This window comes from Lampetra fluviatilis, chromosome 17 (assembly GCF_964198595.1).
Source record: "Lampetra fluviatilis chromosome 17, kcLamFluv1.1, whole genome shotgun sequence".
Lineage (NCBI taxonomy): Eukaryota > Metazoa > Chordata > Hyperoartia > Petromyzontiformes > Petromyzontidae > Lampetra > Lampetra fluviatilis.
Genome location: NC_136291.1, coordinates 3992940 through 4016239, shown reverse-complemented (window position 1 = coordinate 4016239; position 23300 = coordinate 3992940). Strand labels below are relative to the sequence as shown.

At 49.8% G+C, this 23300-nt stretch overlaps 1 protein-coding gene across 3 annotated transcripts; it reads left to right on the top strand.

Moving 5' to 3' along the window:
• Positions 1 to 1485: 1485 nt before the first annotated feature.
• Positions 1486 to 23186, top strand: GASK1A (golgi associated kinase 1A). 3 transcript variants are annotated; one of them, XM_078864014.1, is made up of 7 exons: positions 1486 to 1944; positions 4689 to 4796; positions 8972 to 10167; positions 13134 to 13318; positions 18561 to 18683; positions 19461 to 19568; positions 21024 to 23186. In XM_078864014.1, the coding sequence occupies exons 3-7, from the start codon at positions 9009 to 9011 to the stop codon at positions 21429 to 21431; spliced, it is 1983 nt and encodes a 660-aa protein (XP_078720140.1). In that variant the 5' UTR covers positions 1486 to 1944; positions 4689 to 4796; positions 8972 to 9008; the 3' UTR covers positions 21432 to 23186. The 3 variants fall into 3 exon arrangements, with proteins under 3 accessions (XP_078720140.1, XP_078720142.1, XP_078720141.1); XM_078864016.1 differs by having other exon boundaries at positions 19461 to 19564; positions 21024 to 21347; XM_078864015.1 differs by lacking the exons at positions 1486 to 1944; positions 4689 to 4796 and having other exon boundaries at positions 8884 to 10167.
• The last annotated feature ends 114 nt before the right edge of the window (positions 23187 to 23300 follow it).

The following is a 23300-nucleotide window of genomic DNA, read 5'->3' as shown; positions in this document are numbered from 1 at the left end:
AATTTTTTACAGATGTCCAGTAGATATGACACGCTCGCCGATGTTAGCCGTGTTCAACAATCTCCACTCATTACCACGTTGATAGCACAGCGTGTGCACCACTGTGCCGCTGACCTTCATTAAAAACATCCCAAATTGTTTCATAAATAGTTTGGCCTGTGCGGAAAAAAACATAGGATTGAGCGCTTGGAGGTTATTGGAATGAGGTGTGAAATGTTGACCTCACAATGCCCTCACCGTAAGTCTCGTGACCTTGTTTTGTTATTTAAAGAATGCTTAAATCCTGAGAACTTCAGAAATCCAGCAACCCTAATTACCCCACCAGCTGTCTACTTACTGTCTTATCCACCACCCACCCAGGTCTCCCTGCCACCCCCACCGAACTATCTCATTGTTCCGCTGTGTGCTTAAAGTGTGGATATCAGAATGTTCGTTGGCACGAGTGGCGTTTCTTGTTATCCTGGCAGAGTTTTGGCAGCCTATAGACGCCGCGATATAAGTAACCCCAGGCTGGCAGGGGAAACGAACGGTGCAATGCGTAACAATCTCGGGCTTCATATTCTTGGTTCTTTCGGTAAAGTCACGTAGAAGGGAAATAATAAAATAATAAAAATATTAAACAATAAAAATTCTCACGACGTTTCGACTGCAACACAAGCAATGCTCTGGATTTCAAACCTAATGATGATTGCTTGTGTTGCAGTCGAAACGTCGTGAGAATTTTATTGTTTAGTATTTTTATTATTTTATTATTTCCCTTCTACGTGACTTTACCGAAAGAACCAATAATATGAATCCCTGCAGTCACGACAGCTTTAAATCAAAATATGGGGCTTGCTTCAAATACCATTCTCGAATATGAGGGGGAAACTCGATTTTGGCACGGCATTCTGATACACACATGACGTGGTACATACAAGTTTAGCCGATTTCTGATTTTTTTTATTTGCACGTTTGGTTTGAATTATCGCCAATTAAATGTTGATCGCGAGCACTAAGTCAAAGGCAGACGAGTGTAGAACTTCCGAGAAATTTCCTTTGCCCACATTTCAGTCAATATCCGGGAGATGTGTAGAGGGAGACGGGGGGGGGTGAATGAGGGGAGAAGGGGCTGGCTTCACTGGAATAGTCTTAGGAAAACAAAGACTTCTCCCTCCTCCCTCTCACTCCCTCGCTCCCCCCACCCCAATCCCCCACAACTCTCACATCACCAAACCCTCCACCCCCCCACACACCACAAAACCAACCCCATCCCCTCTGGCAAGAGGCCACGCACGCATTTTTTTGTTGTCCCATCCAGAGCCGCCGCCACAACTCGCCCAACAAGCCTCGGCACCTTTCGTCGCACGCGAGCACCGCTCGCTTTTGCCTCAATGTCAGAGGTGCGGCGTATTTCTCGCACGGGGGCTCAGCGGACGATGCCCCTCGCTTCGCCCTGGGCGCGCCGAATTCTCCGGGTGTTTTTTTTGCCGCCGAGGTGACGGGCGCAAGGGTCGTTGGATGACCTACGGCGGTTCTGCGGATCTGGGGTCAGATTAATAAGCGCTCCGCCGCCCCTATGGGCTCCGTTGGCCGCCTTGAGTCAGGTCTTCACAGGTAGCTGTGTTTCTGATCTACCTGCCGCGTCGCAGAGGAAACGCGCCGCCGGACGCAATCGTCGACCGCGTGCCTCCTAATGATCTGGGATTTTAGAGGCGGTATCCGTGGACGACTCTGCAGGAGGAGGAGTAGGAGGCGGAGGCTGTGAGTGTGTCGCTGGGAAGGAGATCTGGCAGGAGGTTGGCGGGTCGGCATGCAAGCCACATCCAGCGGGTCGCGGGCGTCCCGAGAATTTGTGCGGCCCTTGACGTGCGGTTCTGGAGGAAGATGCTCGGCGCTCGGAGTCCGGCTGCAAGGAGAGGCCACCGACTGAAGCATGGCAGCTTGGCAGATGCACCTTCGCAGGTAGGGAGGGGGGGTGTGTGCGCATGTTGTTTGCTTGTCGTCGTCCAACAGTTAAAAAAATAAATGACACAGCAACAACCACTCGAAAAATAATATGACTTCACCGCGGCTGTCTCCATCGGAGACGTCGATATGCGCTCTGCAGTGTCAGTGTGCGTCTGTAAAGTGTTCAGAAATACGATCGTCATCAATCAAACGGCAACAGCCACGTGACCAAGTGATGCTAAATTAGTCACGATCACATACATTTACTGTTATTATCATCCTCACAAACATGCTACTGCGTGGGAATTCACGGTTGGCCTGTGAAGCTCTCCGATGCGTTCTCGGGTTGTACCGCGTGTTGTCCGACGTTTCTCTTCACGCGCTGGGAGCTTATCCAGGAACTGAATTTTCTTCAGTCGTTGAGTTCACGGCCACCATCTTTGGATATTCATCTGCGAACTGAATTCAGTCGCCGAAGAAGTTCCCAGGAGGGTGCCACGGTGACAAGATGTTAACTACCTCGCCTGGTACACAGAAGGTCGCGGGTTCCATCCCGACCCTGACGCCTGCTGCTGTATATTTAAAGTTTGCGTGTCTCTCTCTCTCATCATCATGACGGTGGCTAGGAGATGTTAACTACCTCGCCTGGTACACATGAGGTCGTGGGTTCGATCCCGACCCTGACGCCTGCTGCTGTATATTTAAAGTTTGCGTGTCTCTCTCTCTCTCATCATCATCACGGTGGCTAGGAGATGTTAACTACCTCGCCTGGTACACATGAGGTCGTGGGTTCGATCCCGACCCTGACGCCTGCTGCTGTATATTTAAAGTTTGCGTGTCTCTCTCTCTCATCATCATCATCACGGTGGCTAGGAGATGTTAACTACCTCGCCTGGTACACAGGAGGTCGCTGGTTCGATCCCGACCCTGACGCCCGCTGTATATTTTGAGTTTGCGTGGTCTCCCTGTGGTCGCGTGGATTTTTTTTCTGGGCCCGTTTTCCCATTTAGAATGATGCATTTAGAGTATTTGGCTGCTATACATTCCAGCATGATAAGCCACTTCATCATGTGACCATGTCGCTTCTGATAAAGAGCTACGCAGTTCAGTGGGCCTGACCTGGTAAATTAAGTGAATTTAAATTTCGATGTAAAACTTTCGTGACTGCAGGGATTCATCTTCTTGGTTCTTTCGGTAAAGTCACGTAGAAGGGAAATAATAAAATAATAAAAAATACTATATTATTTTTTATGTTTTCTTTTTATTATTTTATTATTTCCCTTCTACGTGACTTTACCGAAAGAACCAAGAAGATAAGTGAATTTAAATGCACGAGGAACGAAACTTCGGGCATCATTCGAAAATAGCTCGTGGGCACGACCAGAAAAGACATCAGACAGCTTGGATCATCATCGTCGGCGGCATAGCCACCCCCCCCCCCCCCAATTTATCGCGGGCATCACAAACGGGTCAGATTGGAGTGGTGAAGAAGCATGCCGCCCAGCAAAGAAAAAAAATCACCCCCCCCCGCACTCCTCGACTAGCTCCGCTCACCCCGAACCCCCAACGCATCCCTTCCCCTACCCCCTCACCCCCTCACCCCACTTCCCGTGCCACATGGGCCCGATGAGTTTTCCAGAACGCGTTCCAATCGGTCTCCCCCCCCACCCCCCGCCCCTGTAACACCGCGACTCTTAACCACAGCGATGCGTTTGCCTTGCGCACGCACAACGCCGATGCCTTTCAAAGTTCGGCAACGACTGCGCGCACGTGCGGATGAAGGACAGGGGCGGTCCTTAGATCATCACCATCGTCGCCGCCGTCGCTGTTATCACCACCGTTGTCATAATCGGCAGCAGTAGCAAGAGCGGCAGCAGTGACAGTGTCGGCGGAAACATTATACGGGCGAATCGGTTTTCATCATCATTACAGTTATTATGAGCATTATGAATCGGTCAGGGAATGAACTCGAAACGTTTGCTTGTGATAGACGATGAACTTCTTGGAAACTCGGAATGGATGAAGCAGATGCCACGTGGGTGAGTCCAGGATTGTCCGTGGCACTGTGTAGACTTCTTCTTGGTTCTTTCGGTAAAGTCACGTAGAATGGAAATAATAAAGTAATAAAAATGAAACATAATAAAATAATATAATAATATAATATTATTATATTATATTTTTATTATTTTATTATATAATTATATAATATTATTATATTATATTTTTATTATTTTATTACTTCCCTTCTACGTGACTTTACCGAAAGAACCAAGAAGATGAATCCCTGCAGTCACGAAAGCTTTAAATCGAAACTGTGTAGCCTATCAAGGTCCGCGCAGCAGACGAAGTGGTGGGTGGGCAACAACATACCTGGCAGCTACCCAGAAGTGATACCACACCGGGTGCTCATTTGACGCTGAGTCAATCTAATGGGAGGCCCAGGACAGAACTCGGGTTACCGGGTTCATGGCGCGGTGCGTTAACCACTGCACTACCGCTCCCCACACGCCCACCATGACAACCACTCTCTTAAATTTCGATTTAAAGCTTTCGTGACTGCAGGGATTCATCTTCTTGGTTCTTTCGGTAAAGTCAGACAGACCTGTTCTTCACCTGAGGACGGCTGCTTGCGTTGTGGCCGAAACGTCGTGAGAATTATTTTATGATGTTTTATTTTTATTATTTTATTATTTCCATTCTACGTGACTTTACCGAAAGAACCAAGAAGATGAACCACTCTCTTCTCTGTCTCTCCACAGCTCTCTCCACTGCCCGCTTATCTCTTCACACCTCCCGGAGGAGTGGACCCGCAGCACGTGACTTCTCAGCCTCCCCAACAGCAGCAGAAACTCGCTGCAAATCAGCAGGTGGGTGCAGAAGGAACGCGCTGTCCGGGCGGCTATCAGGGTGTCGTGCAGCATTTATGGCACCGCAACAGAGGCTGCGATTTCGCCACGAGGGCCGTGGCAGGCACAGGAAATCGCGAAGCTGAATTACAAAAATCATCGAAATATTGGTAAGTGAATGCAGAAATCACATTTTTTTCCTTTGCAAAAAAAAACATAATGCCGTGCGGAATGGCCTGAAAAATACTGAACGCCAGCCATGGGCCAGGGGGGAGGAGGGCAGGATGGGCCTTCCCGATGCAAACCCAATGCTCCACATATTTGGATTCTTTTTAATCAGTTCCGATATAAAAATTTTTAATGAAAATAATTAAGGGAATGTTTAGGTCTGGCACCGCTCCCACCTTAGTCCGTGACTTTTCCATGAATCCAGCCTCTTATCCACGCACAACGGCCGTGAATTTTGCAACAAAAACAAAAAACGATCGAGACAAAACCGTGGCCTTGACCGTTTAAGTTCTACGGCTCCCGCCGGTAAAGCTGTTGGGCAGCGTGGCTGCGAAGCGTTGTTGCTACACACGAGATGCAGTCATCGCACAGAGTGTGCTTGTTTATCTTTGCGATATCCAGCGACGACACGAGGCTCAAGCGAACCAAGCAAATGCTCAGGGACCCCGAGTGGCTCAAGTGGGGTTCCTGGATTCATGAAAAAAATTTTGTGGTGAACCAAATATCGGCTCAAATTCAAATCGAGCTGATATTTAGATTACCTCTATTACAAAGCGAAGTACTGTAATATTAAAAGCAGCTAATTAGTCTCTCTTATTCTCATCTTGTCTGTAGTATCTCGCTTCTGTCATCTAACTCCAAGTGTGTCTTTTGACTATACTTTTTCTGCATTATCTGACATTTGTGCTCACATTACAAGTCCATACCCTTGATTATATCTCAAGCGGAGCTTATAAATCAAAAGTTGGGGAGGGGGGATCCAAAATATCCATTCAGTCCTCACCACCGCACCTCCGATTAACACGGTTGTCCACGTACGGTGCGAAAGAAGTCCACCAAACTTACGTACACACATACCAGCGTTGGTTACGTCCACCCCCGCAAACAGCACCCTTCTAGACGCAAAAGTCCATGGTTCAGTGGATGTGGCACTGAGGGGCCTTAAGTGAGGACAAAGTCCACAGCCCTGAAACCCGAGTAGACTGAAAGAGTCAGAGGCAACTCTCCTGCGTCTGTCACGTAGTGAACTTTTAGGAAGAGGGTTAAGTGATCTCAACTCCGCTCAATGGTGGTACTTAGCCGTGCCACTGCACGTGCGCAAAACGCTTCTCTGGCTTGCTTTGACGGTGCGTGCGCGAGTGCTCGGAGTGTATTGTTCCATACGTAAGTAACAGCCGTTTTGTTTTCATCGTTTGAATACATGTCTGGACATTATGGCTTGTCGTTAACAACGTACACCTTGTAATAATGTTGTCGTTGTTGTTGTCGTTGTTGTCACATGCCGAACCACTATGGGTCTCACGCAAAGTTCCCCCGTCGCTTCTTGCTTGGCCAAAAATGTTGCTTAAAAACAAAGTGTGAGCCACAGCTGCAGCACTTGATGGTAAATGTGTCGAAGTGTTTTCTGAGTTCGTGGTGCTTCCCACTGATTTTCAATTAATTCAGATTCGAAATTTTCAAAACCAAATTGTGATCAGGCTAATTCGATCATTTAGCGTCGTTGATGAGTGTGTTGAGTTATTTTTCTCTTTTCATAGAGTACTTTTCTCTGCCATATGAATGTGGAATGCTCACCACTGGCTCAGACCTGCAAATAGGATATAAGCGCTGCCCTACAACCACTTCATCAGAAAACCACTTTGACATGATGGACTAATTACCGAAGGGCTTTAGGTGGAAGCCGTCCATGACCTTGCTAAAGTGTGTGCCTGATTCCGTGGGATTCACAGTCGCAGACAGCTTCGGCCGTAGAGAGTTGACAAGGCCGTCTGGGGCAATTTACCCTGGGCCTCAGATCCAGTGGGGGGGGGGGGGGGCTCAGAAAAAAAGCCAAGGTGGGGGGGGGGGGGGATCAGAGGGAGCCTCATTTGGAATATTGCCCCGGGCCTACAAAACCTTTTCGGCAGTGCTGTCAGCATGGACGTGACCGGTACCCTTCGATTCACTGGGCTCTGACACACCGACGTGAGAGCAGCTTCTTGGGTTTACTGTGTTCATGTTTTGCTAATAGCTCATTGAGCACTGTAGGTATGGAACCAGACAGACCCATGCAGATATTCAGAGTGAAAAGACGGAAAATATCTCCCTTGTCCTGTCCATGTAAGCTAGAGACCATTTACAATTCATACCTTCGTCATGTTAATTGTCCTACCCATAAACCACGTCTATGTCTATGCATCTACGTACTGTGCAGGTACATATATGTTCACGGTATGGGTATATAGACGCCCACAACAACGAGCGGGGCTCCAGACAGCTAGAACGCAGATAGTTGCACAATGGGGGGCACAGACGGTGCATCTGCCAGCCATCCCGGTCAGTCAACCCATGGCACCTGGTTCTGTTCCGTGACCTCCTGCCAGAGGGCCTTCGACACTTCACGTTGTCTCAACGTGCAAAGTGCACCTAGCATGGCACTTAGTGGTGAACGATGGTTGTTGTTGTTTCGATTTAAAGCTTTCGTGACTGCAGGGATTCATCTTCTTGGTTCTTTCAGTAAAGTCGCGTAGAAGGGAAGTAATAAAATAAAACGTCGTGAGAAATATTTTATTATGTTCTATTTTTATTATTTTGTTACTTCCCTTCTACGTGACTTTACCGAAAGAACCAAGAAGAAGTTGTTGTTCTTCTTCTATTTGTATATTACTCTAAAACTCTGATGGTGTATGGCTACTGCGTGAATACTATAAAATTATCTAAATAATGTGGTGTACTGGTGGAGCGTTGGTTAGCGCACTGCGCTGTGAACTTGGTCACCTGAGTTTAATTCCCGGTAGCCATGACTTACACCGGTGATGCGTGATCTGCAAACGAGAATCAGAATATTTAATTATAGTGGAGGAATCCGATGAGATATAAAGCTCTTTTTCACAGATGTCCAGTGGGGGGGCGGGTAAAAACGTTACAACAACAAACAATACAACAAACACGATTGCAGTGCAAAGTATTGGAAAGGTAAACAAATTACTTTTTTTTTAAATATACAAATAAAACTAAACTATTCTTATGTTACCAGTCCGAGGCAACCCTACATTACCAACCTACACTGGTCAGTGTGGTGAAGTCCACTCAAAAACCTCCATTGCAAAGAGGCCTTCATCCACCAGTGGATGTTCAATGGGCTGTACATTCTGAATGTCAGGTTTTTGTTTAAATATGGCAAAGATTCTTGAATTTGTACCCTTAATGTTAACCAAAGCTCGGACACTAAAACTCACCCATGATGGATGCTGTTTATATGACGATATTGAATTCATACCATTGCACACGAAGAAACACGTGCCGTGTAATTGCACACTAATGTTATCCTAGCTTATCTAAAACATCTGTTTTTGTCAGTTTCCAGAAGAAAGTTTCATTTACACAACCCTGGCTTACAACACCCTCACACCATATTTGATCTGCGCACTGCCAGCTGCCTTCAACTGAACTGTGAAATGTCAAAATGTACAAGATAAAAAGCCACTACGGGTTGGGGGTGATGTCCCTCCTGAATACACTCTGAGAGAGCAGCTGCCAGCTTGCTGGGTTCTTTTTTGCCTGTGAGATCCACACATTTTCACGCTCACACGCCGAACCCTGCGAATGTCACGCACGCGTGCTGTATGCGCGTGTGTGTGTGCGCGCATGGCCGTGCGTGCATCTGTGCAGTAGCGCTGGTCTAGCGGTTGAACGCACCCCGCCACGTTCCCCAGCGACCACCGTTCGATTCCCGCTCACCGAAAATCTGAACCAGCCTTGGAATCTCCACGAGGTCAATTAACTCAGCCTCAAACGGGTACCCCGCGCGTTACGTAACCATCTTGGCGGCTCGGCGTGGCTTTGGCACGCATCGCAACCCGCTTTGTGCGCCGTGCATTGGCATTCGCGGGCGGTCGCCAGCAGCCCTCTGCTCCGACGGCCTGCACGGCCGCGACGGGGATCGCCGCGTGCGTCCGTGAACTTCCCGCGCGTGTGCGCGCGCGCAGGGCCCCGTGACGCGAGGCACCCCGGCGGCTCCCGAGAATGCGCCTGAAGCGACGGCGGCGCCTGCTCTGCCTCGCGTGCGTCCTCACCGCGCTCGTCCTCGTCAACATCATCGCGTCGCTGCCCGGCGGCAAGCCCCGGGCCCAGCGGCCGCGGCACCGAGGGGGCGTCGCGCTGGGCGCGGGGGCCGCGCGCCGCCGAGGAGGAGGAGGAGGAGGAGGCCACGCCGAGGTGCTGACGGAGCGGCGGCCGGGCCGGACCCACGACGGACCGCGAGCGCGGGCGGTGAGAGGAGACCGCCAGCGCTTCGGCGACGACAGCAGAGACGAGTGGCTGGCGGTCGACCCCCCCGGGGCGTTGGACGCGGCGCGGAGGGACCAGGCGAAGGCGGCTGAGAGGAGCGCGGCAGGAGACGCCGTCGTCGGCGGGCGAGACGCCGCGGCGAGCCGCGAGCGGCGCGCGGGGCGAGTTGACGGAGCGAACGAGGCGCGGGAGGAGCCCAACCTTGTGGAGCTCATCAAGGGGCAGGGCGGCTGGCTGGGAGAGCTCGGGGGAAAGTGGCTGGCGGGGAGATTCGGCTTCTTCCACGTCGAGAGTGAACCCGATCCGCCGCTCAAAGGACCCGGAAAGCACCTTGCACCTAGAAACGCACCCCGCGTTCCCAACGAGGCTGCTCCTGAAACGGGCTCCGTCCCAGCGCCCGTGCCTGACCCGAGGCGCTGCGCCGCGCTGGGCCTCGCTTTCGACGGGTCCGGCGACGGCGGCCGCGCGAACGGCAGCGTGCCCCCGGACGCGCCCGCCCCGCCTCCCTGGCTCTCCCGGGAAGATCTGCGGATCCTGAACCTGCTCTCCGGCGGCGCCGTGAGGCGCAAGGAGACCCTGCCGGGCCACGGGGCCGTGCTGAGGCTCACGTTGGGACCGGCGGGCGGGTCGGCGGCGTCCGACGGGCCCCTGCCGCCCGTCGAGGCGGGACGTGACTATTGCGCCGAGGGTGCGTGCGCGCTGGCCAAGCGCACGGGCGACTCGTACGAGGTGCTGGCCTTCCACCTGGACCGCGTGCTGGGGCTGGGCCGCGCGCCGCCGGCCGTGTCGCGGAGGCTGGACAGCTGGCTGCTGCCGTACAGGTTCACGAACGGCACGGCGCGACCACTCATCTGGTGGGTGCCAGACATCCTGCGTCTCAGCGACGGCGCCAACGGTGGGTGCTGCTTTGCTCGGAACGCTCAACGACAATAATGGTCACAACAGAATGCATGCGTGTATGTACGTGTGTGTGTTGAACTTTTTTCGCACCGCACGTAGCCAACCGTGCTCATCGGAGGTGCGGGGCGAGGACAACAACACTGCACACAAAAAGCCGTTCTAAAGAAGTTCGTTTTAAAGTGTTTGTCGTGGTGGTACAGATAATCCAAAGTAATGTAATGCTCGGGTTTTTCCGCCACTGACGCTTTTCTCAGGATCATCCTCCTCTTTTTTGTTGAAAGGTTAGCTGTGATGGGAAATCTCTACATCTACGGGGGTCTTTAAAAGTCCTGCTTTTGGTCAGTCGCGTCATAACAATACACCACGACTCAAGTGTGCATGCCCGTGCGTGCGAGCGTCTGTGCGGTAGCGCTGGTCTAGCGGTTTAACGCACCGCGTCACGTTCCCCAGCGGCCTCCGTTCGATTCCTGCTCACCGAAAATCTGAACCAGCCTTGGAATCTCCACGAGGTCAATTAACTCAGCCTCAAATGAGTACCCCGCGCGTTACGTAAACATCTCGGGGGCTCGGCGTGGCTTTGGCCACATCATTGGCATTCACAGGCGGTCGCCAACAGCGCTTGCCCCAACCGTGATAATCGGAGGTGCGGTGGAAGGACAACGAAACTAAACACAAAAAGCAGTTCTAAAGAAAAATGTGTTTAAAGTGTTGTAGTGGTGGTGCAGATAATCCAAAGTAATTTAATGCTCGGGTTGCCACCACTGCTGCTTTTCTCAGGATCATCGTCTTTTTAAAGCTCGCTGTGATGGGAAATCTGTGCATCTACGAGGAGTGTTAAAAGTCCTGCTTATGGACAGTTGCGTCATAACAATACACCGCTACTCAAGGCGATGCGTGTAGTTCTCCCCATTCTCGTGGTGGTGTCGTGAGATATTCATTTTCCCACGACGTCCGGTACAAAGTTGACGGCACTCGTAGCGTCGCCTGCGCGTCGCACCGAAGGCGACAGATTGTACGGCAGAGATGACAGCCACATTTGAGCGCACTGCTCTGTGGAACCCAGTGACCTCCGTGTGATTCTCGGCCTCAGCTCGTGACAATAGAGAACACCAGAGGTGGGACAAAGTCATTGTTATGCAAGTCCAAGTCGAGTCGCAAGTCATCAAATTCATGACTCGAGTCTGACTCGAGTCCAAGTCACATGACTCGAGTCCACATCTCATAGGTGGGACAAAGTCATTGTTATGCAAGTCCAAGTCGAGTCGCAAGTCATCAAATTCATGACTCGAGTCTGACTCGAGTCCAAGTCACATGACTCGAGTCCACATCTCATAGGTGGGACAAAGTCATTGTTATGCAAGTCCAAGTCGAGTCGCAAGTCATCAAATTCATGACTCGAGTCTGACTCGAGTCCAAGTCACATGACTCGAGTCCACATCTCATAGGTGGGACAAAGTCATTGTTATGCAAGTCCAAGTCGAGTCGCAAGTCATCAAATTCATGACTCGAGTCTGACTCGAGTCCAAGTCACATGACTCGAGTCCACATCTCATAGGTGGGACAAAGTCATTGTTATGCAAGTCCAAGTCGAGTCGCAAGTCATCAAATTCATGACTCGAGTCTGACTCGAGTCCAAGTCACATGACTCGAGTCCATATCTCATAGGTGGGACAAAGTCATTGTTATGCAAGTCCAAGTCGAGTCGCAAGTCATCAAATTCATGACTCGAGTCTGACTCGAGTCCAAGTCACATGACTCGAGTCCACATCTCATAGGTGGGACAAAGTCATTGTTATGCAAGTCCAAGTCGAGTCGCAAGTCATCAAATTCATGACTCGAGTCTGACTCGAGTCCAAGTCACATGACTCGAGTCCACATCTCATAGGTGGGACAAAGTCATTGTTATGCAAGTCCAAGTCGAGTCGCAAGTCATCAAATTCATGACTCGAGTCTGACTCGAGTCCAAGTCACATGACTCGAGTCCACATCAGTCATAGGTGGGACAAAGTCATTGTTATGCAAGTCCAAGTCGAGTCGCAAGTCATCAAATTCATGACTCGAGTCTGACTCGAGTCCAAGTCACATGACTCGAGTCCACATCTCATAGGTGGGACAAAGTCATTGTTATGCAAGTCCAAGTCGAGTCGCAAGTCATCAAATTCATGACTCGAGTCTGACTCGAGTCCAAGTCACATGACTCGAGTCCACACCTCTGGAGAACACTGTCCGAAACCTTTCCTGGGCCCCCACTAAAGTGAACTCCGCCTTGAGTGAGTACCCAGCGTCATGTGAAAACATCAGCACTGGGGAGACAAAGCCGGCCCGGCGTGGTACTGGCCAGACCACCCCCATGTGTAGCAACGCTGGCCTTAACAGAAACTTAACATTTAGATTTAAAGCTTTCATGACTGCAGGGATTCATGTTCTTGGTTCTTTCGGTAAAGTCACGTAGAAGGGAAATAATAAAATAACAAAAATAAAACATAATTAAATAATTCTCACGACGTTCCGACGTTCTTCACCTGAGGACGGCTGCTTGCGTTGTGGCCGAAACGTCGTGAGAATTATTTAATTATGTTTTATTTTTGTCATTTTATTATTTCCCTTCTACGTGACTTTACCGAAAGAACCAAGAAGAAGAAACTTTACATCTTTGCCAATAACAACTGCCCTCAAAGGGACAAGATATATACAATAGGTGACGTTTTTTTGCAATGTCCTTTCGCCATCATAACAAACACATATCCGTTGTGAAGAAGGACCACTGCACAAAACATCGGCTCGTATCTTTTTTTACGAAAAAGATTCCTTTTCATGGCAGCGTTATATCCGAACGTGTTGAGCGTTTTTTTTTATTCTTGTTGCTCGCTAACGGGCGCTTGCCCCCAACAGTCCGCCCGTAAAGTCTGCGCCGCGAATCTTCGCTCCTTTCGCGTGCGCGCGTCTTTATTGCCCGCACAGAAGAGGGAGACGACCAGAACTCCTTTCGGCTCACGTGGCCGCAGTACCAGGCCGTGCTTCGCGGGGAGTGCCGCGGCAAGGAGGACGGCGCTGATGGCGGCGGCGGAAGAGCCGCGGGTGTCTCCTGCCCCCCAGTGAGCCGGGCCGAGTGGGGGAGATTGGCCCTGTTTGACTTCCTCTTGCAGGTGAGGTGGCTTTTTTTCGCCAGGGGCGCTCTGGCTCGGCGCTCGATCTGGCACGCTGCGAACGTAGCCTGACCTGCAACGATTGCTTCGGTCAATCTTTTTCACGCACAAAAAAGGGGCCCCGGCTTTTAGGGGGTTCTTTTTTTTTTCTTCCCCGCCAGCCCCCCTCTCCTGCCATGCCAAGTCTAATAGGGCCTCTCCAGGGCTCAATTGGAACTGTGGAGCGAAATGAGTTGGCCTCGGGCTTTTAATGCGCGTTGACATCATCACACGCGAGACCACAGCACTTGACACGGGTCGCATGAAAGGCCGTTAGCCACTTCAATTAGCCGCCGAGGGGAGCGGCCGACACGAACTCCCTGTGAAACGAAAGAAAAACGTGTGGCCGCATTGTGGCATTTAAATTCAATGCCCCCTCTCGCCTCCTTTGTTGTTTCTCCCCCCCCCCCCCCACTGCTCCCTCCTCCTCTCGCTGCCTCTCATCCGCTGCCTCTCCTCTCTCCTCATTCTTCCGTGACCATCTCTTGTAGCCTTCGGACGCCCTCCCGGGTAAATATAGCGCGTCCTTCTCATTTGCACCCGCAGTGCTATTTTTGATGCGTTAAGTCGCGTGGCAATGCCTCTCTGGCGAGGTTAGTTTAAGCGAGCGCAACGTGAATGTTTAATTAAAAAAACCCCAGCGAATACAGCTTTTCTAGCATTTAACACAGATTTTAATTGGTAACAACAACAAAAATCTTAACTTACTCGCTTGGAAAAATCAATACGACAGAACATGTGCAAAGTAAAAACGAGGTTATGAATCGAGTACGAGTCTTACAAGGAGAAGCCCCGGAGTTTTTGTGACAGCTTTGGGGAACGTCGCCACTGTCATTATCCGCAACAAGCTGCAGTGCACCTCCGATTAGTACGGTTGGCTACGTACGGTGCAAAAGAAGTTCACCATTTACATTTTTGACATTTGATTTTTCCAGGCAATGCCCACTGAGCTATAGAGCTATTTTTGAGAAGCGACCTGGCCACGGATGATAGCTCAACGAAGTGGCTTATCGCGTGGAAAGTTATAGCAGCCAAATGTGGAGGGAAAAAAACTAGAGGACCCGGATAAAAATCCACGCGACCATGGGCAGAAGGAAAGATACACAAACTCCAAATAACCTGCCAACACCGCACGGAAACCAGACGCAGCAGGGCAGGACCTGGCTGTGAGCCTCTTGCTGTTTTCTGCACACGCAAAGGGTTGCTGCTCGTTAGACACGAGCAAACGTTGAATCAAATAAAAGGCGCGATTCGTGCAAGTGAATTGAAAACTCGTACTTTTTTTAGAACCGATTTTTTGTGTGTGTGTGTTAAGTTTGTTGTGCCCACCACCGCGCGTCCAATGAGCATGGTTGGCTACGTACGGCGCGAAAGAAGTCCAACATACATGCGTACAAGTAAAATGGTAAAAGGTAAAGGTGCAGCCCTGCATGTGCTTGCTCACGCCACTGCTGGCGGAAGGGCCTCCAGTAAATGGAGCTCCCGAGGGCCCGTCTACGAGAATGTGTTTGCCGACTCTTCCGTGTTGGCCAGACGTCTTGGAAGAGGTAGAAGTCACCCACACATCACCCCATAGGCAGTGATCATGAAAGTCAATGAACGATGATAAATGTGCGATTTAAACACAAGGAGCCATCTTACTTGGTATTTACAGTGGCTGGAACTCTAGGTTTACATTCAAGCAGCCCACAAGACGGACGGGCCTAAGGCAAGAGGAGCACAAGGCACTTGTTCAGGAGCCGCTGATGGTTTTTGCACAACGGATGAGTGTTCGATACTAGTTTCTGTGTGTGGCTTCAACAATTCGCGGGTTTCCTGCCTGCGCTGTTTTCCTGTCGCTATGGTTTTCTTTCCCCCATAACTTACAGATTTGACCACATTCACACATTGCACATCCGACTTCAGCAATTGCACCTGGAGCGGACCTCACTTTGAGCCATTTCAGCCTTACGTAAGGCATCGCCTCATCCTCCAACATGGCATTCTTCCTCGTGCGAAACACCAATTGTAAACAAGCCGTTAATATTCGCTTGCTTTTTGGCACGTCTGACATACATGAAACCTCTACAGGATCTAGTAACATCTGTGCCGCATTAAATCCTTTGCTCTATAATAATAACAATAATAATCATTCAAGAAGAAGAACTAGGCAGCCATGCGCGCGGCTAATAAATCCCCTTGCGTCAAACAAGCTGACGCTATCAGCCCCCCTCGGTGTTTTCATCGTTTTGAGAACTCCACAAGTCTTCGAGTGTGTTTTGCGTTACACGCGCCTCGTGCATAAATCCCTGTGGGAGTAATTTTTCAGGACACAAAGACAAAGATCCCCCACCACCCCCTGCACCCCGTATAACCTTAACATACTGTTGGGGCAAGTGCTGTTAACGAGTAGCACCTATAAAGGTCGGAACGGCATGAGTGGCCAACACCATGCCCGGCCGCCTTTGTCTTCCCGGTGGCGATGTTTATACATCGCACCAAGTACTCATTTGAGGCTGAGTCGACCTAGGGGAGGCCCAGGAACAGTTCAGATAATCGTCACCGGTGTTGGCCGTGACCTGGGAATCGAACTCGGGCGCCGTGCACATAACACGCACACACACACGCACACACACATGCACACACACACGCACACACACACGCACAGGCACAAAAGACAAAGATCCCCCGTATAGCCTTAACAGACTGTAGGGGCAAGTGCTGTTAGCGAGCACCTATGAAGGCCGGCACGGCACACGAGGGGGTGGGTGGCCAACACCACGCCCGGCCGCCTTTGTCTCCCTAGCGGCGATGTTTACACATCGCACTAGGTACTCATTTTAGGCTGAGTCGACCTAGGGGAGGATCGGGACCGGTTCAGATAATCGTCACTGGTGTTGGCCGTGAGCGGGAATCAAACTCGGGTCGCCAGGTTCATAGCGCAGCGCGCTAACCGCTACACTACCGCTCCCCACTACACAGGCACACAGGCACATACACGCGCACACACACGCACAAGCACACACACGCACACGCGCGCGTGAGGTTGTAGTCAACTTTGGCCGTGGTGGCCCTTCGATGTTCTCGTGACGACTGCCAGGCCCCGCCCCCTCCGCTTGTTGCCCCACGTGGAGACGTCTTCCATCAGCGTGGACCCAGCAGCAGCAGCAGCGTGCCGCGTTTGGACTGCGGCGTAAATGTCTTTGTTTAATCACTTTCATTTACTTCAGTCTGGGGAGCGGGGGGGGTGAGTTCTTAATTTACACCCAGGCGAAAGCCAGCGCCATGTGTAGGAGTTCATATTTAATGCCAACTGAACCAGGGTCTATGCCAGGAATGTTTTTTTTTAAGGAGAGACAATCCCTTTAGGCTACCTGTTCGTGTTGTTCATGTTTTAACGATGTATGCGCCCTATTTTCTGGCTGCTTTGTGTCCGCCTGCCTCCCTGTGCACCCTTCATCCGATGCTCCATCGGCACTCAGAATTAGAAAGTCCTTTTCTTGGTGGTGGTGATGCTTCTTTAAGTGGGACAGAAGCCGTGTGGAGGGCGCCACGGTGGCGAGATGTTAACCACCTCGCCAGGTCCACAGGAGGTCGTGGGTTTGATCGTGACTCTGACACCTGTATATTTGGAGTTTTCACGTCTCTCTCCCCGTGGTCGCGTGGATTTTTCTCCGGGTCCTCCGGTTTTACCCTCCACATTTAGAATCAAAGTCATGCGTTTAGACTATTTGGCTTTTAGAAATGTCCACGTGATGAGCCACTTTGTTGAGCTATAATTTGTGATGTCCAGGTCGCTTCTGAAAACGAGCGAATAGCTCAGTGGACCTTACCTGGTAAAATAAAAAAAAAATAGTGAAATAGTTTTTCAGCAACAAATCGACTTCGATGTCACTATTTCTATTCAATGTAGTTTACGACTAAAACAGGGCAGTAGCTATTCACAGACCTTTATCAACCCACTGCTGGATGATGACGGCCACAAATCCCATGGCATGTCAGTCATTGGGGGTCGTTTGGCCATACTTCACCAACATTGTTAATGCAGGTTAGTGAAGGAGGTGGAGGGAGCCGGTTCAGATACCGCTCGCCAATGACGTTCAGAATCAGAATACGCATTTATACTGGAGGAATCCGATGAGCCGTGAAGCTAAATTTCGATGTAAAGCTTTCGTGACTGCAGGGATTCATCTTCTTGGTTCTTTCGGTAAAGTCACGTAGAAGGGAAATAATAAAATAATAAAAATAAAATATTATAAAATACAATTCTCACGACGTTTCGGCCACAACGCAAGTAGCCGTTCTCAGGTGAAGAACAGGTCTGTCGGAAAGACAGCGTCCGGCAGCCCTGTTCTTCACCTGAGGACGGCTGCTTGCGTTGTGGCCGAAACGTCGTGAGAATTGTATTTTATTATGTTTTATTTTTATTATTTTATTATTTCCCTTCTACGTGACTTTACCGAAAGAACCAAGAAGATGAACCATGAAGCTCTTTATGACATATGTCCAGTCGCTGGCCATGGCCAGAATGCAAACTCAGGTCACCGGGTTCATAGCGGAGTGCGCTCACCACCGAGTCACCGCTCCACCCCTGCAGTAAAGTCTTTCCGAGTCCTTAAATCCATCTTTTTTTCTCGTTCCAATTACACTATTTCAATAACAGACGAATTAAGACATTTTTGTTACAAATTTTGACGCGAACGAGGCCGCAGCGTCGACAGGTTCGCAATCTGCAATGGTCCACGGTAAATTACACTTCAACGTGATGAATGATACCCAGCTCAGCGGTAAAAAATTAACCCGCTAAAACAAAGTTTTTCACTATAAATCCTTTATATGCGTGGCATCGGTTTTATTTTATTATTCATTCCTGTTGTTCTTGAGTAAGAGTTTCATTTTTATCACATTGTTATTTTAAATTAAATATGGAATTTTTTCTTTTTCCTAAAAAGTGGAAAATTTGGGGAAAATTTTTTTCACGAAAATAAATTGTCACGCACAACGAGTCTGTGTGCAAAATGTCAGCTCGATTGGATCACGGGAAGTGGGTTAAAAAACGACCGAAAGATTTGCACAGTCGTAAGCGCGCAAGCAAGCAAGCAAGTGAACTTACTATAAAGGATTTTTTTTTTAAAAAGGCGTGAAGCCCGGCGAGTTGCCGACGAAGGGAAACCAGAGGAAGCACCACGAACACGACGAGTGAGAGCCCGGTTTCTCCCGCCAGGTTTACGACCGGCTGGACCGCGGCTGCTGCGGTTTCATCCCGGACCCCAGGGACTCGTGCGTGGAGCAGGGATTCATCGACAAATGCAGCAGACCGGAGCACCAGCGGCTCGTGCACGTGGTGGTGAGCGCAAATCGCCAAAGCCCCTCGGCACCGGGCAGACACGGGTGGCTGGTGATGCGTACCTGTCAACCCCCTTTTTTTTGTTATCACCTTATTACAGACAAATTCACACATTATCGGTCACCCCGTGCCCCTTAAACATCCCAACGTTCATCCTGCAAAGATCCGTCACAAGGGATAAACACAAACACATTTTTTTTAAATGTCTTTCCCGTATTGAAACGGATTTACGCCGTATGGAACTGAAAACTAAATTCCCCTGTACAGGAATACGGGGTGAACCACGTGGGTGGACACGGTATGGGGATGTGATGATGCCCAGCATCACCACTCTCCTGCCACTTCCTGCGTCGAGCCAGCCTCTATTCAATAACCTCTCCTTAACAGCGCTTGCCACAACCGCCCGATAGACGACAAAAGAGCAACTTCGCCTTTGCACGCGCACGTGTCTGCGTGTGCGCGTGCACCTAGCCTGGCACAAGCACCCGTGGTGGCATCACCTCCGCCGGGTGGCAAACAATGCCCCCCCCCCCGCCCCCCGCTGTCGACCAGAGGTCGCAAACGGGTTTTGATTCCTTACCCGTACCCTACCCGAAATGAGTGACAAACGGTGACTCACCAGTGACTCACGGTCTACCCGTACCCGGCCGCACCAGGGTCGCAAACGGCTACCCGTACCTGGCTGGATACGGGTAGCCGGGTATCGGGTAGGGTACGGGTATCGGGTACCCGGTTGCGACCTCTGCTGTCGACGGCGTGTGGATGATGTGAGTGCAGGTGCGGCAGTCGAACCCCAGCCGCCTGGTGTTCATCGACAACGCTGGTCGTCCCTTCCAAGGGGAGGACAACCTCAACTTCCGAATGCTGCAAGGGATCACGCAGTACGTCCGTGGCGCGCACACACACACACTGGCGGGCATCGGGGTGGACAGGGTGTAGCTACGTGGACTGTTGGGAGCTTGTGCTGTTAGGGGACAACTTTAAAGGCCGGCAACAGCGCATGCGAGGTGGGGTGAAGGAGGGGTGTTGCAGAGGTCGCAAACGGGGTTTGATTCCTTACCCGTACCGGGCCGGGTACGGGTACCCGTTCCATACCCGTACCCGTTCCCTACCCGAAATGAGTGACAAACGGTTGCTCACCAGTGACTCACGGCCTACCCGTACCCGTACCCGGCCGTACCTGGGTCCAGGTACTCGTCTAAGAGCGAGTCGGACAAGTGTAGAGGCTCAGAGCCAGTTTAAATATTCGTCGCTGATGTTGGCCGTGAGAGAGAATTCTAACACGGGTAGCCAGGCTCTTAAGTGTGGTACAGCGGTAACCACTACACACCACCACTCCACCCAACGTATCAACAACAACAGCTAGGCTTGGTGCATTAATTATAGATTTGAAGCTTTGGTGACTGCAAGGATTCATACTCTTAGGTTTTTTCGGTAAAGTCACGTAGGTAAAAAATAATAACAATAATAATAAGTAATTTTAGCAATTTTACTGGAGCAGTTAGCCTGATGACGGAGGCTTGTGTTGCTTCCGAAGCGTCGTGATTTAATTTAGTTATTTTCATTTATTATTATTTTATTTTATTATTATTATTTTACCTACGTGACATTACCGAAAAAAACCTAAGAGTAAGGCTAGGTGCACTTGAGGCCACGTCAAATGTCCACTTAACGCTGACAGGAGATCATGGGACAGACCCAGGTGCCATGGTTCATCTGAATGGGATAACTGGCAGATGCACCACCCGTGCCCTCTACTGTGTCAATCTGCTGCGCTTTAGACGCCCGGCGCTCCGCTCGCTGTTGTGAGTATCGCTTCTCCATCCTCCGTTATTGGAGGGTGACTGCCTCCACTTCCTAGAAGTATCCTTCATGAGCCTCCTCCACAGAGGCCGATCATGACACCGCTGGTACCAGTCATCGGCAGGTCCACTCATCTCTACACTACATCAACCCATCTCTTATCTAGCCCGTGTCACACCCATTTAGCCCCCTCTATCCGGCAAAACAGGAGTTACTTGGGCAGCATGCGGTGACTGGGCATGCGGGCTACATGACCCAGCGAACGCAGCCTTGCCTGCTGGAGGAGCTCACTGATGGTACTGTGTACAGCTTTTTCACAGGATTTGTGAGCTCACACAATCCAGCCTGGTTAAAGCCAGGATGGATCGTAGGCAGGCCAGGCTGAACGTTTCAAACTGGTGGAGGTGTTCACGCAAAGTAGTCCACGTTTCGTAAACATCATCGGCACAACGCACCATTGGCACACACGCACCACACGCACCACACGCACCACACGCACCACACGCACAACAACCCGCATCTTCTTGTTCCACCCAGGTTTCCAGCATGGGCCGTGCGAGTGCTGGAGTCTCCCTGCTTTGGCCCTGCGCTGCTACACTCGCTGCACCTGGACAAAGTATTCTGGGAGAGCCAGGGGGGGCTGGCCGGGGTGCGCCGCCTGGTTGTAGCGATAGAAGCCCGCGGGCGCATCCTGCTGCGCTACATCCGCGAGCGCGGCCTCGCCACCGCGTCCAGCGCATGACGTCCAGCAGCGTGGCACGTGGTGGGGGAGGGCACGGGACGCGGCGGTCCGATGAGCACGGTTGGCTACGTACGGTGCGAAAGAAGTTCAAAGCCCGCGGCATCAGGAGGACCTGCAAAAAAATGACGATTGGTGAAAAGGCGAGAGATGTATATGGTGTAAATATTGAAGAAAATGGTCAAGTGGTTTCCTGCTCACTTTGAGCAACGAGGCTGTGCTTTTTTAGCCCGTTAACAATACTGAGCCAATCATGGAAATTGCACATCCTTGTGGTGGGGGCGAGTCTGCCCGTGACTTCCCCACAAGATTATGGTTATTGCATTGACCCAGAGGGACGATGGGCTGAGATTCACCCCCCAGCCAGGATTTAAAATTCATAGCGTTCCAATTTGCGAGCCGCCTGCTTCTGACACTGAGCCACTAAGCTGTAAAACAGTAGGAACCAGGCAGACGGTTGATGCCATGTTGCTTTACAAGGATCACCAAATGCAACGCGGGTCTCCATTCGCTAAATGGGCAGCATGGGCAAGTTGGCAGTCGGTCGCCAGGCTGTGGAAATTTCGCTTGGCAACGAGAGAGAAAAAATCCACTTAAAATATATGCTGAAACGATGACTATCACTGCAGCGTGGAAATCTGAACTACTTTTATGATTCGATTACTTCTAAGAGGCATTGATTGTTGAATAACGTTAATTGTTTACATGATATTTTACGCGTTTTCAATTTCATTTGAGCTTTTAAAGGACAGGAGGCAATTATGTTGCGTATCTCTTGTTTATGTAATTTCCGCTGATATAAAATGTAAGTACATATCTATTTACGATTTAGCTTGAAGCACAGTAACTTCCGTTTGCCCTTTTTTCATACGGCGCGGTTCACAAGTGTCCATCACATAGCTCCTTCCAATCCAATTAAGACGTAACCTTTGTATGCTGAATGTCATGCACAGCCTCAGCGTATCGATGTATGATGCTACTCTTGTGTTTTTTTTAATTGTGGCCCAATTGCATCGCCGGCACAAATTGTCCCTTCCTCCCACTCTACCTGCCATGGCGTTATTGACAACGCTGTATTGTTACCTTGGGTATTCTAAAAATGCCCCGCTGTGCTGTGAAAATTAACAACATTTGGCCGCCTGCTGAAATGTCAGTGCCCTGAACATGTACAACACAAATCAAAATCTATAGCTTCTGCCCCATGCGAAATGTCACGGATTGTTTTGATTTATCATCTCCTTTTTATTGATTGTTTTTGTATTTTCGGCCTTTGTACAATTTTGTTGAAACCCCTTTGCCTAAACATCACGGTCGCAAATGTTTTGTTTGTAATTTTCAGGAATCGTAAACAGTGTAGTCTGATGCGCACAATTCGTCGCACGTGTCATGAGCATAAGAATGTATTTGAGCCAAAGAGGCTATTGAAATGGCAGCATAGATGAGTGTAAGGGTAATCGTTAAGGGTTGCAGACATTGGCGTTGCACAGAAACTCAAATTCATGATCCATAAAAAAAAAATTCACCTTCTTACATCCATCACTTCTCTCCAACAATAAAACAAAACTGCAGAGAAGCTGTTATTCTTCCATAGCATTGTCAGCATGTCCGACTACGGACGTTGATGTCAGAGTTGTAGATAGCTGCTTTTTGTTATTGCTGACGGATAGGGGACGGTTATCATACATTTTGAGCCGCTGGCTGTTATAATGGTGAAAAGATGCGTTGCAATGAACTTGAAGTGTTGATGTCAAAACCTTTGCCTTCATCGGTAACTGAACCCAACGTTTGCATTTAAGCAAAGTGGTTTGGATTCTTTAAATGTGTCAAGTGGATTACTTAAAGTCTCCTTATATTTCAACATCTAATGTTTTTTTGTAACATTGTAAAACACTTTATATTTGAACTTTCCTCATTCAAGATTGTAAAATACTTTATTGTTCAATTTCGTCTTTGAAATAAAATGTTTGGCACTGTACATCTGCGAGTCGAGGAATGTCCATTGTTTACATGACTAATAAAAACTATCACTCTCACTGAACCTTTCTTAAGAGTATATACTAGGCTTGTAACGATGC

What these genes read in the sequence shown, in the direction of transcription:
- GASK1A (XM_078864014.1), top strand. Translation starts at nt 9,009, where the DNA reads ATGCGCCTGAAGCGACGGCGGCGCCTGCTCTGCCTCGCGTGCGTCCTC. An exon ending in TCTCAGCGACGGCGCCAACG is followed by an intron (nt 10,168 to 13,133) that starts GTGGGTGCTGCT and finishes TTGCCCGCACAG; the next exon opens with AAGAGGGAGACGACCAGAAC. An exon ending in TGTTTGACTTCCTCTTGCAG is followed by an intron (nt 13,319 to 18,560) that starts GTGAGGTGGCTT and finishes TTCTCCCGCCAG; the next exon opens with GTTTACGACCGGCTGGACCG.